Below are 14924 nucleotides of genomic sequence, written 5' to 3' on the forward strand. Positions count from 1 at the left end.
TTTGGTTGGGCATCATGATGTCAATAGTCTTCATCCTTTGGTCAATCTTTAGTTTATGTCGGTAGATTCTGAGAAAGCAAGACTAGCAGACTTAAAGGAACAGTTGACTCAAAAAATGAAAATTCTGTCATCATTTACTCACCCACAAGTTGCTCCAAACCTGTATTACGTTGAGTTGTTCTGCTGAACACAAAGAAAGATATTTGGAAGGGGGACTATTGACCACCATTGAACTTCTACAGTAGTCAATGGTGCCCCAGAACTGTTTGGTTCTCCGCATTCTTTAAAAGATCTTCTTTTGTGTTCAACAGAACAAATACATTTATACAGGTTTGGAACAACTTGAGGGTGAATGATGACAGAATTTTCATTTCTAGGTGAACTATCCCTTTAACATTCACATTTATGCATTTGGCAGACGCTTTAATCCAAAGCGATTTACATTGCATTGTAATATACATTTGTTTCTGACTGTGTGCAGTCCCCGGGATCGAACCCATGATCTTGGTATTGCTAGTGCCATGCTCTAACCACTGAGCCACAGGAAAGCTTTAACTGCAGGGAATTGTGGGAAAGTCAAGGAAGAATTTCACAGATATGGAGACTGGATCACTAAGAATGCAATTTGCCTGCTGTTTATTTGCTCATGCTGTCTGTGTTGCAGCACCTAATTCACTAAAAAAATTATGCTAATCAGATTATGGTGCAACATGGCCAAAAGTTCATGCGGAGCGTAATTTGCATATCACGTGCTGCTTTACTAGGACTGTGCAGCATCGCTCCACCACTGTGATCCAAGTATCCTATTTTTAAAACGTTGAAACTTACATGTCTGTACATATGCCTATTTATTATACTCTTCTTCATTATTATTGAATTGTTATTCATTATTCAATCATCATTTTCTGAAGAACAGCTGCCAAGATGACATCTTTAACAATCATTTCAAATATATGACGTCATTCTGTAAGCAGTAATAACGCAAGGTTAATTGCACCCTCAGTGAATAGCAGCAATCCATAATAAACCTGAATTGAAAGCTGAAAATGAATTTTTGTTGAAAATTATCCTGACAATGTAGTGCAGTTCCAGCAAATGTAGTTCCTGTTTAAACTGGATTGTGGTGCTCGGTGAATATAAGGTTTGCACAGGTTTTTCCACTGAAATACTATGCGCAAAAGTGACCATTTGGTGGATTTGCCCCTGAATGTCATGTGAAGTGCCTCAGTCTCACGCTATATTTTGATCTAACAATACCTCAGATAGTGCTGTTTATCTGACCAGCCTGAAACAAGACACAGCCGTGAGCTCATATTGGTCCAGAGACACCACGGTATTCTGATGGATAGCCTCGGCACTCCCCAAGAAAACATAATCTGTTTGTTTTTTGATGAGAATCGCTAAAACAGGTATTACTTTGCGATGTTCCTGCCGATATCGAATTTATATGCAAAGGATTGTCATTACTGGAGCTGTCTGCCTGTTGATGTATGTGTAGCCGTCTATCAAAAGGAAAGCTTCAGGTTTCATTAAAACACAAAAGGGACAGTGATATTATCACAGCGGCGTATTATCAATCATGGAAAAAGTATTAGCAAGGACGATCACGGAGAGAAGACAAAATCAGAGGTGACCGTGGAGGAAGACGTTGGTGAGGTGTCAGGCATTAAGCATAGGTCCCAACATGCATGGTTGTGGGTGGTGACTCACGTGTTTTGCCCTTGCCGGTGAGGGGTTGACTGGAGCCTGTGGTGTAGGAGGCGATGACCTGAACTCTGTACTCCGTGTCACTCAACAGATTGAGGATCAGCAGGGTGTTCACATCATCACCTACAAACGTCTCCAAAGCTGGACCTGACACTGTTCACAGAGACAAGAGCCAAACATCTCAACATCCCTGCAGAATAATGGCACTAAAACTGTGAATGTTAAATACTTTTGAAGATGTTATTTTATTATCCATTTACAATCTAATAGAATTAGGCTACATTGCTTTTAAAATGACTTGCGTTGTGACATGTTGACTACCATAGTAGGAAAAAATTGCTTTATAAATGTCTTTGTTCTGTTGAACACTGTAATAATGTAGGAAAGCAAACAGTTCTGTGGCACTTTTGACTACCATTGTCATTCTACTATGGTAGTCAATGTTGTCATTTTTTCTACTATGGTGGCCATGAACTGTTTGGTTACAAGCATTCTTCCAAATATCTTTCTCTGTGTTCATCAGAACAAAGAAATCTATACAGAACTCGAGGGTGAGTAAATGATGACAGAATTTTTATTTTTGGGTGAAGTATCCCTTTAAGTTCTGACAACAATACTACAGCGATTTCAGAACAACCTGTTTCTATAAATTGGCCGCGTGCACTGAAAACATCTTTCTCTTATCCCAGTTTAATACGCAAAGACGGCTATAACTCTTTTATACGTTTTCTTATTCCCTCTTAAATAAGGAGTGGCCCCATGACACTATTAAAACATTGCTCTTCTTGTTTAAGCATCCCGACAAGCCAAACACAGCAACACTGGCAAAACCAACGATATCAGTTTGGGGAGAGTATTTGTAAAAACATGCTTGAAAAAAATCATTCTGTTTATTTAGGGGCACAGAAATTACAGTCGCTCTACAGCAAGATCGCCAGCTCAAACTAAACATGAAAAGAATGGATAGATTTTTAGAAAAACATACAGACAAACACACACTAAAGAACATAAGAAAAGTGGATGTGAAACTAAATAAAAACAAGTAATCTATCTCTTTCAACAACACTCACAAAGACACGCAGACAAACAGACACACAGAAAATGAACCCTGAACGGAACAAAAATGCGATGACCGCTGCTTGGGTGAATTATTAGCAGCTTGTTGGGAGCTGTTTCAAAGGGCATTAAATGTAGGTGGAGAAGCCATTTCTCTTCACCGCAGACTGGAGTTTAAGATCATATAATGGAATACAGGGCTTTATTGGGCTGGACTTCAGTGGAAAACAGAGGAGAGATATTTTTCCCTCTGGTGCGCTGAAGCCACATTACAGCCTCTGTTTACAGCCGACTGCAGATGGAAGAATGGTCCTATTCAGAGCTGTAGACATTGATGTCTGCTCAAGATTTTGGTAAAGCGTCTTGCGTAGCTCAGGTGTGGTTTATCTGGAATGTTTATATAGGTGTAATATATATATAAATATATATATATATATTCTGTATACACATCACAGGAGTAAGTTATAATGTATGTGTTTACATACCAGAGATGGGTTGGTAGATGACCCTGTAGCCCATAGTGGGGAACTGAGGGGCATCCCAGGTGATGCGGAAGCGATTGTACCATTCATCAGAGACCCTCAGGTTACTGGGACCGGACAGTGGCACTAGCCAATCAGAAGAGAGAAGACCGTGATAAGTATCTACAGTACCAGACAATATTAAAAACTGATCCATAGATTAACCTACCACGTGATTTGCACAACCATAAAATCTTTACTGAAGATAAAATAATAAAAGAGGAATCACTGCGAGATAAAAAAGATTCTAGAGATAAAAAGCACAGCCAAAGAAGATCCAGAGTTTATTTTCTCATTCTGAACTGGAGCTCTGCCGAGCATTCTCTGCATTCAAAGTTCTACATAATGACTCCTCCGCTGAGCATCTGATAATTAATTCAACCTCAAACTCAATCAAAAACAAGGACGAGGTTTTTTCAATGTGCGAGTTCAATGTGAGGTGACATTAGCATCTCTAATCAGCCAAGCTAGAGACACTGGGCTGTAATGCGAAGGTAGAAGAGAGCTGTAGATGATCAATCCCAACAGAGGAAAACCAGTCGGGTTTGTGCAGTTCATTATAGCGGGAACATCAGCGATGGGATGGATAGGATTCATTATGCTTACTAATAGGCTAAATCAATACAATTCAACCTGTTCAATAATGTGTTTCACAGAACTACGGGACTGACAGTGTAACTTCAATCTGCTGTAGGGACAGACTGTGCCGGATCTATTTTCAGCTCACAGGTGCTACATCTGAATGAATACCATCAGTCTCCAGAAACCCTGGATATTAGTAAGTGCTGGAGAATAATTCTATGTAAATGTGCCGCAATAATACAAAACTAGTGTAACGGCATCTGTTCATGAAGGTGTGAAAGGTACGTCAATTAAATGTAGCACTGGGTAGCCCGGACTCACATGTTTTGCCGGATGAGGCCATGGAAAGCGTGTCGGACTCTTCGTCGGCATACACAGGGGTCACTGTGATTTTGTAGTCCGTGTCCGAGAGGAGAGGTTGCAGTATCACGCTTCTTCTGTTTCCCGCAACTAAAACCTGGAGAGGAGTGGAATATTTCAAATTAGACATTGCCCTATACATGGTGATTATTGATTATTAAACAGAGTAAATGATGAAAAGTTAATGTGATGGTTAGGTTTAGGGGTAGAATGAGGGTTATGGGATACAATATACAGTTTGCATAGTATAAAAACCATTGACATCTATGAAAAGTCCCCAGTATGTATATAAGCAAAGTTGTGTCTGTGTGTGTGTGTGTGTGTGTGTGTGTGTGTGTGTGTGTGCGTGCGTGCGTGCGTGCGTGCGTGCGTGCGTGCGTTTGATTTTGTATACTGCAAAAAATGACATTCTTACTAGGCATTTTTGTCTTGTTTTTTAGTAAAAATATCTAAAACTTCAATATGACAATTACTTGACAAGAAAAGTGACCTAAGATATTTAGTCTTGTTTTATGAAAAATAATATAAGAATTAATTAAGTTTACGGTAAAAAAAAGCAAAAAAAAATCTGCCAATGGGGTGAGAAAAATAAACTTGAATTTAGTTTGACCTTTTTCTCAAGTATCTAATTCAAGTTTATTTTTCTCACCCCATTGACACATTTTTTTGCTTGTTTTTACCATAAACTTACTTAATTCTTATATTTTTCTCCTTAAAAAGGGTCTAAATATCTTAGGTCACTTTTCAAGAAAGTGCATCTTGATTTAAGAATGTTTAGATATTTGTACTACAAAACAAGACAAAAACACTTAGAAAAAATGTCATTTTTTGCAGTGTAATCATTGTGAGGACTAGATGTCTTTGTGGTCCAAACTTTATGTAAAAAAAAAGGATGTGTGTATGTTTGTAGGCATGGCTGATAGGCATGGCTGTATAGACTATGAGCGCTTTTCCACCATCGCGCCGAATCGTTCTCGTTGCTTAATCGTTCCACTCCGTGCCGATCCATGCCAGCCAATACGTAAAGTAAATGGTTTCATTTTCCACCGCAGGGCTGATAACGAACATTTTTAGAATGTAAACACAAACGCGTCACGTGTTGCCTTGGTAACACAAGAGACTGAGCTATAACGCCTCTGCGCGCATTCATGAGCACGATTCAGCACGGCTAGACAATAGTGCCAAAGATTCCCAGCCGAGAACAGTTTGTAATCGTGCCGTGTCGAACCAGGCCCACGTGGAAACATAACTGTTACCGTTTCAGACTGTGCTTAGAACGGTTGGTTGCGATGGTGGAAAAGCGCTCTATGATTATGATCTTGTGGCTACGGATAAAGTAAGAAGCTAAATGAAAGGCTGACAATTCCAAAGGCTTTAGCAGTTGTCTCGGCTCTAATAACCATGTTCCTAAATGGAGAAATTCTGATCTGCTCGCCTGGAAGCCATTCTAAGTATCAGCCAAAGAACTGGAAATGTGTGTACTGAACTTCAGGGGTTTGGATGGAAATCAAGACAGCCAGCACTCAGGTCTCTAACCAGCAGCCAATCACTCTAGTCATTCACCACAGACACACCATTAATCACACACACACACACTCTCTCTGTCACACACATACACACACACTGTCATGGCAGTGCACTGCCTGTTGATAATGAAATGTTGGGTTGCATTATGTGGAGTGCCTTCCTGTGAGAGCACAATCACTGAACAGACTGCAAATAAGTCAACTAAAAATAAGGCAACACTCCAACATTCTTCTGTGTCATGGGCATGTTACAGTGCCAAGATGAGGAGGTTATTATGCAAAGCAAATGTCAAAGTTCTTAAAGGGACCGTTCACCCAAAAAGGACAAAAATTCTGTCTTCATTTACTCACCCTTGAGTTGTTCCAAATCTGTATAAATGTCTTTGTTACTGATGAACGCAAAGATATTTCGAAGAATCCTTGTAACCAAACAGTTCTTGACCACCATTGACTACCACAGTAATAAAATGCTTTATACATTTCTTTGTTCGGTTGAACACAAAAGAAGATCTTTTGAAGAATGTAGGAAAGCAAACCGTTCAGGGGCACTTTTGACTACCATTGTCATTTTCCCTACTATGGTTGTCAGTGGGGTCCAAGAACTGTTTGGTTACAAGCATTCAACCAAATATCATTCTCTGTGTTCATCAGAACAAAGACATTTATACAGATTTGTAACAACTCGAGGGTAAAAAAATCGTCATTTTCTTTACATTTTGAATGTATTTCATGTTATTCAAAACCTGTATGTGACTTTCTCGTTCTGTGGAACATAAAAGAAGATATTTTGAGAAATGTCTCAATGGTTTTGTGTCCATACAATGGAAGTCAGTGGGGTTCAGTGTTGTTTGGTTTCCAACATTTTTCTTTTGTGTTCTGCAGAGCAAGAAAATCATACAGGTCTGGACTGACATGAGGCATGAGTAAATGATGAAAGATCATTTTTGGGTGAACTATTCCTTTTAAACAACTGTATCGAACACAAATATTCACATTTATGTCTCTTTCTCAACATTTGGCTGTTTTGTAACCAGAATTTGTAAACGTAACTAGAAAACCCAAAACACCACTTTAAAAAATCTGTTTTAAAGCCATCAACACGGGGGTGAATAAATAAGGACAAAACAATAATTTTAGCATGAACTAACCCTTTAAGGCACTCAATAAATATAATACTGTATTATAAAATAATTACTAACACAGAAACCAACCCCAAAATGATATTTTACAGAACATGTTCTCGCTTTACTTAAAAAGGCCAATGCATTATTCATTTTGAAAAATGGTAGGTCATTTTTCCATTACAACGTCCTTTGAAGTTAACCAGCAGGAAGGTGTGCTTCAGCGAGCTCTGAAAGTCAAGACGTTTCTCTTTCACCTCCTGCTGTGGAAGATGCTCCTGTGTGTCTATAGAGTAGCATCCCATCAGTGGAGCTGTCCACCAACCCCGTGGTGCTGAAACCACCTCCATACAGCCACTTAAACACTTCATTTCTACTTTTCCTTCTTTTCTTGCTTGCCTTCCTTTATTTCTTCTCTTCCTTTTTTCTTTTAAAACTTTGCTGAAACTTTCACATAAAATGCATTTTCTTTCCTTTCCTATAGTCTCTCTGTTCTTCTCTCTTCCCCCACCTACCTCTCTCATTTGGTCTCGGTGACCTAAATGACACTTGAAAAGATAATGGAATTTCCTTTTTCCCAGCCCCATCTGCTTTATCCTTCTATCAGCTTGACCCACAATGATTCTCTGAGAATTACAACCAAGGAGAGGTCGATATTCCATACAGTCAGGGGCACGGAGCCACAGCAGAGTCCGGATGAAACTTTACACCATGAGCGATCAGGAAAGTGCCAGACCAAGGTTGTGACAAAGTCAGACGAATACCATGAAAACGGTGGATCACATCAAAAGCACAAATAATGTCTGAATTGGCTCATGCAATGAGTCACATTGAGTTCTAGCTGGAACAACTACAGGTTTCCACCTCAAGCACATGCATTTAAAACAGTGACTTTAGCCAACAGCAGATAACAATAGTGCAGATAAAAACAGCACTGCATCATTCTAGTCCAGTTACCCAGAGGAATATGATAAGCCTGGAGTCACACAGCACAGAGGTAATAAATTTGTCACGTTATATTTTCATAGCGCAAGAGCAATATAGGTAACTTTATGAAATAACAGCCTCGCTGGGAAGCAAATAAGACAGGTGTGCACTGGCCTCTTTATGCGCTCTTATGTAGAAAACAGAGTGGAGATAAAGTGATCGAGAAGAAAGAAAGAACACGATGACAAAAGAGGAGAGCGTTCTTGTGTTGTTTGTTTTATTGACAAACGCCTCCATTAGCATGTTAGCGCGCTGTGGTTATGTTCACTCACCGTCTGTTCTGCGCGGTTCGCACTGACGTACGTCACTTTGTACTGCTCCACGTCTGAATCCAGCACCTCCCAGCTCACGTGCAGACTATAGGGGGTCTCGTCGTCCACCCGCAGGTTAGTCACTCCCAAACGAACAACTACACGAGATGGTTTAATTCAGTTACACTCTGATCTATCCAACCCTTCATCCATCCATTCATCTATCTATCTATCTATCTATCCATCACAGTAGAAATGAAAGTAAGGGTAGCATTAAAGTCTTACTTTCTGTGGTGGGGGAAATAGTGGTTGGAATCGCGGTGGTCCAGCCCACTGTAACAGGAACACAAAAGAAAAACAAGCTGTGTGATCATATTTGAGATAAAGTGCGTCATACAGCAGATGCTTACAATACATAGATACAATACATGGATTATAAAGATTATTTCATCTCATACATGTGTTCTCCAGCACAACCACTGAGCTGCTTCCTGTCTCATCTTTATAGACAGCTGACATTGACACCTTATACTCGGTGAAAGGAGACAGGTGGTGTATCACATACGAGTCCACAGCTCCATTCAGTAGTACCTATATAACACATACATACGGTATAAACACTCAGTTATAAACCAGCAGTTATAATCCAATGATGCTTGGTTAACAAACATTTTTAAATCTGATGTCATTTCAGAAAGGCGTATAAACATGGCCACACTTTTTTGACTAGTGACCTAGACTTAACATGAAATCTCAGTTAAGTCTAAACCTTTTTTATACTTTTCTGCTTAATATAAACCATAAAATTGCAGGTTTCCCCGGACGCACACACCTTATATATTATAATATCATCTTTATTTTATATTTCATTAATATTAATATGAATTTGAATTCATATTTTATTGTATATCAATTGTATTTAATTCAATTAAAACTATTCAACAGTTATTGATTCTTTGCAGAGGTCTACCGGAAGTTAAGTTTGGGCCACATAACGTTTGTTTATGTTGTTGCTGTTGAAACCGTCTATTTTTGGAATCACTTCTAATTTTGATTCTTGGTTCTGGAATCGTAAGAATCAATTCCAAGAATTGATTCCTTGCTGCAGTTTTTGATTCCTTTTTCGATTCCCTTTCTTTATCGAAGATTTCTATTTGTAAGAAAATGTTATGAAATAGAATTTTCTGAGCTTTCACGTTCCGCGCTTCTAAAACAAGTTTCTAAAACAAAGATCTTAACCAAATATGTCATATCCCTCACAATTTCAACACATTATGAATAACAATCGACTCTCAATTCCAAACGTCTCGGAATCTATTCTTTTTGGAAAGTAAATCTGGGTGGAAGTCACATAACTTCAAACTGACATATCCTGTCAAATCCGACCAGACAGCTCAAACTATAAATCATTAAAATTAGAATTCCTAATCTTTGATGTGGACTGTATAGACTAGCGTAAACACTTCATGGGGTCTACAGGTGTTTTTGTTAAACAAAAGTGTTGATGACAAATGTATAAATTAGTAGCAGTCAAAAATACAGACAATACATTTCAGTTGTATTTACAACAGCAGCAGCATCGGAATAAAGTCAGTGACCAAATTACAGTGTTTCTCATAAATGTTAGTGACAGCTCGAGGCTATAGCTCTGCCAACAATGAGGACATTTCAAAACACACCTGCTATGGGTTGAACTACAAGAAATTTGGCTCTCAGAGAGCTCTGGGCTGTCCCAGTAAACCCATCTGACGAGTGAATGTGTTTCTGGGCTGACTCCACTGCTCTGGGATACGGAGCTCCAGCCACATTCCAGTCTGCCTCACAGCATGTTATTATTTTCTGCTCCGGTGGCTGACGGTAAACATATCGAACTGCGGTCCTATCTATAAAAAACAGCTGCACTGAATCCCGGCCAATAATAAAAACTTTTGCCGTCACTCGCAGATACGCGAGCACTCGTGCCGTGGTCATGTGAGCCGTGATAAGACATGCTCTGAACGCTTGGGCATTGATGACTGACTGGTCATTTCTAATAGAAAGTAAGTGCTGGCCCCAAGCTCCAAGTTAGTGGAGAGTATTGATCGACTCAAATCATTTTCAAGGACCTCATAAAAATCTAATTTTACTTTCTCTTTGTCAATGTACAGTGCAGAGTTTCTCTGAAACACTGCAATCTTGTTATAGAAGTTTAGGAAAGTCTGTTAGTCATGGCGACTTAGGTAGTAATAAGTGATAAGTTGATTCAATATCAAACATTTTCAAAACCTTTTTTTATAAACACTGGAGAGAAACAAACATTGCAGTGCCTTATATCTGACGCATCACGACTCATAATACATCAAGTGACTGACCTCTTTCGTATCTCCTCCTTCGCTGGGTGACCATGACAGCCTATACAGCACTACATCCCTGGCAGGGTGTGACCAGCTTACCCGGAAACTCTCCGAGGTGACCTCATTGGTCATCATTCCAAATGGAGCTGGCACAAGTTCTAAATGAGACATCAAGACACAGTTGAGCAAACCAATACCCTTTGAACAAGACAACTTAGTTAATCCAAAAACGTCAACCAACACATTCAGACACATATCACATACATCTTTTTAAGACTTTCCATTACGCGGCTGCAGGCTTCTTTAACAGTTTCCTCTATCACAGCTCCACCTCTGACAGCTCGTGTCTCGAGTCCTCTTAACATTGGTGTTGTTAATTTGTACTCGCAGGGATTCAAGACTGGCAGTCTATTTAAAGTCTGTCTTCTTCGGTGAGCTATAGTACTTTGTTCTTGATTCAACCTTGTTAAATATTTGGAAATTGTATCACGCGTCCGCTGATGTGTATTATGCAAATGGAACGATTTGTACCATGTAATTCAGCTGGATTTATTCTGTTATCTCTGTGGGGGTTGAATTGTTGTCTTTATTACTCTGTTCAAATTACAGTGGAGGGAAAATTATCAAAGAAAAATTGCTTAAATATTGATCTGGTTTTAGACAGTTATCCATTTGCATTTACTTATCAAGTGACTTTTAATGAATTTCGATGTATCTTGAATTATTTATTTAATGATTTAGTAGCGCAATTCACTTTGGCCAATATTCATTTAATTTATTAGGAAAACATGAGTAAATAACCAAATTTGGGTGAACTGTTTTTAAGGCCAAGGTGTTAAAATAATTTTAATTCAATGTATGAACAATTATCATACGTTTTTCTGCATTACTAAAATGATAGGGTGTCAGGACACCCACAGAAAGAAAGTAAGGGTCCAGACCAAAGAGATTGCAGCATCCAATGAATAACTTACATGCAGGTACCAAGAAAGTGATGTTTTATACAGGACACAGAAAGGTGTCCACTCCTGGTTGAGTAGAGGACAAAGCATTAGAAATGCACTCCAGCAGGGAGTAAATTGTAGACTCTGTGTGCAGCGAGAAATGGAAGATGTTCTCTTGGAGGTGGAAAATAGGGCAAAAATATGCACATACATGTACATGTTAAATGAGCGGCGCTGTGAGAAGATGAGGTTTGTTGTTGTCCGTGCTCATAGTAATGACTACCAGCGGGCACTTGGAGAAAATATTTGCATACAACAACACCCTCTACCCAGTATAAACTAGCCACCTTGATACAAAACAAATCAACTCTACATAAACTCTATTTTTCAGCAACAGTTACTTACTTGTAGTGAATCCGCCACTGAGCGCCTCTGATTGGCCATAATCATAGAGGGCAAAAACTGCAACAGTGTACTCAGTTAAAGGGGACAGATCTTTTAGGTACACATTGGTGACAGGACCCAGCACCACCTGAACAACGGAAAATAATGCGCAATGCATTTAGCAACACTAAATGAGTTATGGCACAAGCGTGTAAATCATAATAAAAAAATAATGATTTAAACATAATTAGTTTGTAATTAGTGCTATAAATATTGAAGATAACGCAGTCTCACAAAAAAATCTAAAGGTTAACTGAGCGTGAGAGTGAAAGCATGTGCACATGTTTGTTCAACAGATTGGAATGAAAGCTTGTTGTGTATTGAAGGTTCCGCTCTGGCAATCACCTCATTGGTCTGGACACCATCTGTCTTGACATACATGACACGGTAGCCCTTAACCTTACTGGAAACCGCATCCCAGTTGAGTCGCACGGAGCTGTGGTCCACTTCAGTGACCCGCAGGTTACGTGGAGGTCTCAGAGATACTGCAGAAAGATTGATAGACTAATGGTCAGTTATACATTCCCAATAGAGAACAGATGATTCAGTCGAAGTCATTTTTTGCATGTTTACTGGTCAATTCAATATTGGTTTTGGACTTTATACTGATCTGTATTGGAAATAATGAACAAATATTAAAAAGTAAAAGTTTTTAGTTACAGGCTTATTGGCAGGTGCATTTGTATTTGCCAAAACACAGGAAGAGTATTTAAAGTATGTTGGGGTGGACACTCACTGGTGGTCTCTTGAACAGTAGACGGATCACCTGCCTCCTCTCCGTACATGGCATAGACTGTAACTGAATATTCAGTGTCGGCAATCAGTCCCTTGAGCTCTACATCAGTCACTGTCTCCTCTACTCTCATCTGTAACACAGAAACAATAGCATAAGACTTCTAAAACCAGCATCATGTCCTTTCAAACTGCAGTCATTAAATTGGATTTGATATGCAACTTCTATCAGGGTCCAACATGGCAAAAATCTACATTTGGAAAGTCCGATGAAATCGCACATCCTTTCAAATCTAAAATTCATATCATGTGCATGATGGCCCTAACAAAAAAACAATAAAAGTGAACCAAGGGAACTCAAAAGTGATGAATGTTATTCTTTCACAGCTTCGGTTTGGGTGGAAGTGTCATCACGGCAGTGTGCGCTTAACGTTCACACAAACACGCAGACACACTCACAAAGATGATTTGTGACCTCACCTCTCTTTCATCTACAGTGTCACTGATCAGTGGAGCGTACAGGATCATGTACCCAGAAGCCCCTTCCGCATCCCTCCAGCGGGCTCTCATGCTGTTGTCAGTCACATCGTACAGCTCCAGATCACTTACTGTGGGTAGTGCCACTGATACACACACACACACACACACACACACACACACACACACACACACACACACACAGTTTTCATATGTTCTTGTTTGTAGTTACAATCATTTTCATAATAAATATATCAGTCTTGTGCAACAAGTATTCAAAATATACAGTCATTCTTCAAAGAAGACAAACTACTTGCGAGGCTAAGACTTGTTACAGAATATATTAGGAATTAAGTTTATTTTCCTTTTTTGTTCCGAGCAGAAACCTTTCTAAATTTTGTTAAATAAACTATGCCTACAACAATAAAAAAAAACGATTTGCTTTTGGGCTAAGAAAAACAAACAACAATTTACAGTATATTCTCCAATACAAAAGACTTTGATATTTTGCTTGTCAAGTAAATTTGTCTTGTTTTTCAAACATTAAGAGCGTCCACAGCAAACAAGAAATTCAGAGTTTTTGAATTTTTTGGCTTAAATAATTTTTCCAAATGTTTTGATGTGCGTGTATTTGTGCAGATCAGATGAAGGACGTTCAGACCTGAATTCCGGGCAGACTGGGAGATGTTAAAAGTGAATGACAGTGTGTAAGAGAAGCAGGAAAGGTTTTCATTCTGGCACGAGCACACATGGATAGTCTTCCTTTGACAAAATACTATCATGTGCCTGCGCAATTCTTCTCATTACAGCAATCCAAATACTTGAAACAAAATACTTCAGACTTCAGGTCTGCTCAATTTGCTTGCTGAAACTGCTGAAAGATGTCTGCTTTACATACACAGTACATAAGAAAGTGGTGATAGAAATTTACAGTTAAAAGGCATTTGGCAAAATGATCTGCGCGTGTGGTTTGCGTAGTTACTGTCCTACAGTGTAGTCGTGTTGAAAAACACAAGCCTGTAGCGCATATGCTTTGAGATGTTCTGGAGTCGGTTGTGCTGCACGACTCACGTGTGATCTCGTTGCCTCTAAGAGCGTCGCTCGCCGAGCTGAGGTATACAGCGAACACGGCAATCTCATACTCAGTCAAAGAGTTTAAATTCTGCAGGACGACTGAATTCTCTGTGCCGCCCACCACAAGCTGTAAAGCAAGACAACAGCGGTTTGTGATGGCAGTTTGGAGGATAAATAAGAAAAGAGCAGAAACCTCAAACGTGTTAAATAATTACTTAGTGTACTCTACTGCAGTATATAATATTTATACTGATAACAAATGAGATAAATGGGGTATAATACATTGACCCACAAACCTTATTTGATCATTTAAGCCACATTTAAAATTGTATGATTGTTGCTGCATTGAAAAACAAAATATTGTAAGTGGCGTTCAGTTTTATTATAATGAAAGATAAACACACTTTTCAAGAAGAAACTATTAATAAAACAAAACTATTAATACTACTATTAAGATTAAGACAAAATCTATTTGGACACTTTCTGGCTGTTATCTAGAGCAGGAGTTTTCAAACTGGGGTCCGGGGACCACCAGAGGGGCCTCCAGAAGGTTCTAAGGGGTTCCCAGAAAATCTCAGAAATAAAAAGACAAAGCAAAACTTGTGAACATTATTACAGTTTCATTTATTTATTTCTAATGCTGCGCTCACACCAAATGCGATTTAAGCGATTTGCGCAAGTCAATTGCATACAAAGTCAATGCAAAGACGCGAATAGACACGAACTTGAGCCGGACGAGTCAATCCCGTCTTGCGTGCAAGTTGAACATTTTCAACTCGAGCGAGAACTTTGTGCGAAGAGCTCATTTA

General features: G+C 39.1%; 1 protein-coding gene across 4 annotated transcripts in view; it reads right to left on the reverse strand.

Annotated features, from left to right (window-relative positions):
• Positions 1–14924, reverse strand: part of col14a1a (collagen, type XIV, alpha 1a) — a 95617-nt gene that overhangs the window by 44711 nt on the left and 35982 nt on the right. For all 4 annotated transcript variants that reach the window (XM_057339979.1, XM_057339978.1, XM_057339980.1 and 1 more), the window contains exons 11-22: positions 14113–14242; positions 13045–13187; positions 12569–12698; positions 12178–12317; positions 11794–11920; positions 10463–10602; positions 8570–8702; positions 8397–8444; positions 8133–8269; positions 4188–4323; positions 3249–3371; positions 1711–1860 (exon numbers count right to left, since the gene is read on the reverse strand). In XM_057339979.1, coding sequence (XP_057195962.1) covers positions 1711–1860; positions 3249–3371; positions 4188–4323; positions 8133–8269; positions 8397–8444; positions 8570–8702; positions 10463–10602; positions 11794–11920; positions 12178–12317; positions 12569–12698; positions 13045–13187; positions 14113–14242 — 1537 coding nt within the window. The remainder of the gene's footprint in view (positions 1–1710; positions 1861–3248; positions 3372–4187; positions 4324–8132; positions 8270–8396; positions 8445–8569; positions 8703–10462; positions 10603–11793; positions 11921–12177; positions 12318–12568; positions 12699–13044; positions 13188–14112; positions 14243–14924) is intronic.

The sequence above is a fragment of the Triplophysa rosa genome, linkage group LG8, assembly GCF_024868665.1.
Source record: "Triplophysa rosa linkage group LG8, Trosa_1v2, whole genome shotgun sequence".
Taxonomy (NCBI): domain Eukaryota; kingdom Metazoa; phylum Chordata; class Actinopteri; order Cypriniformes; family Nemacheilidae; genus Triplophysa; species Triplophysa rosa.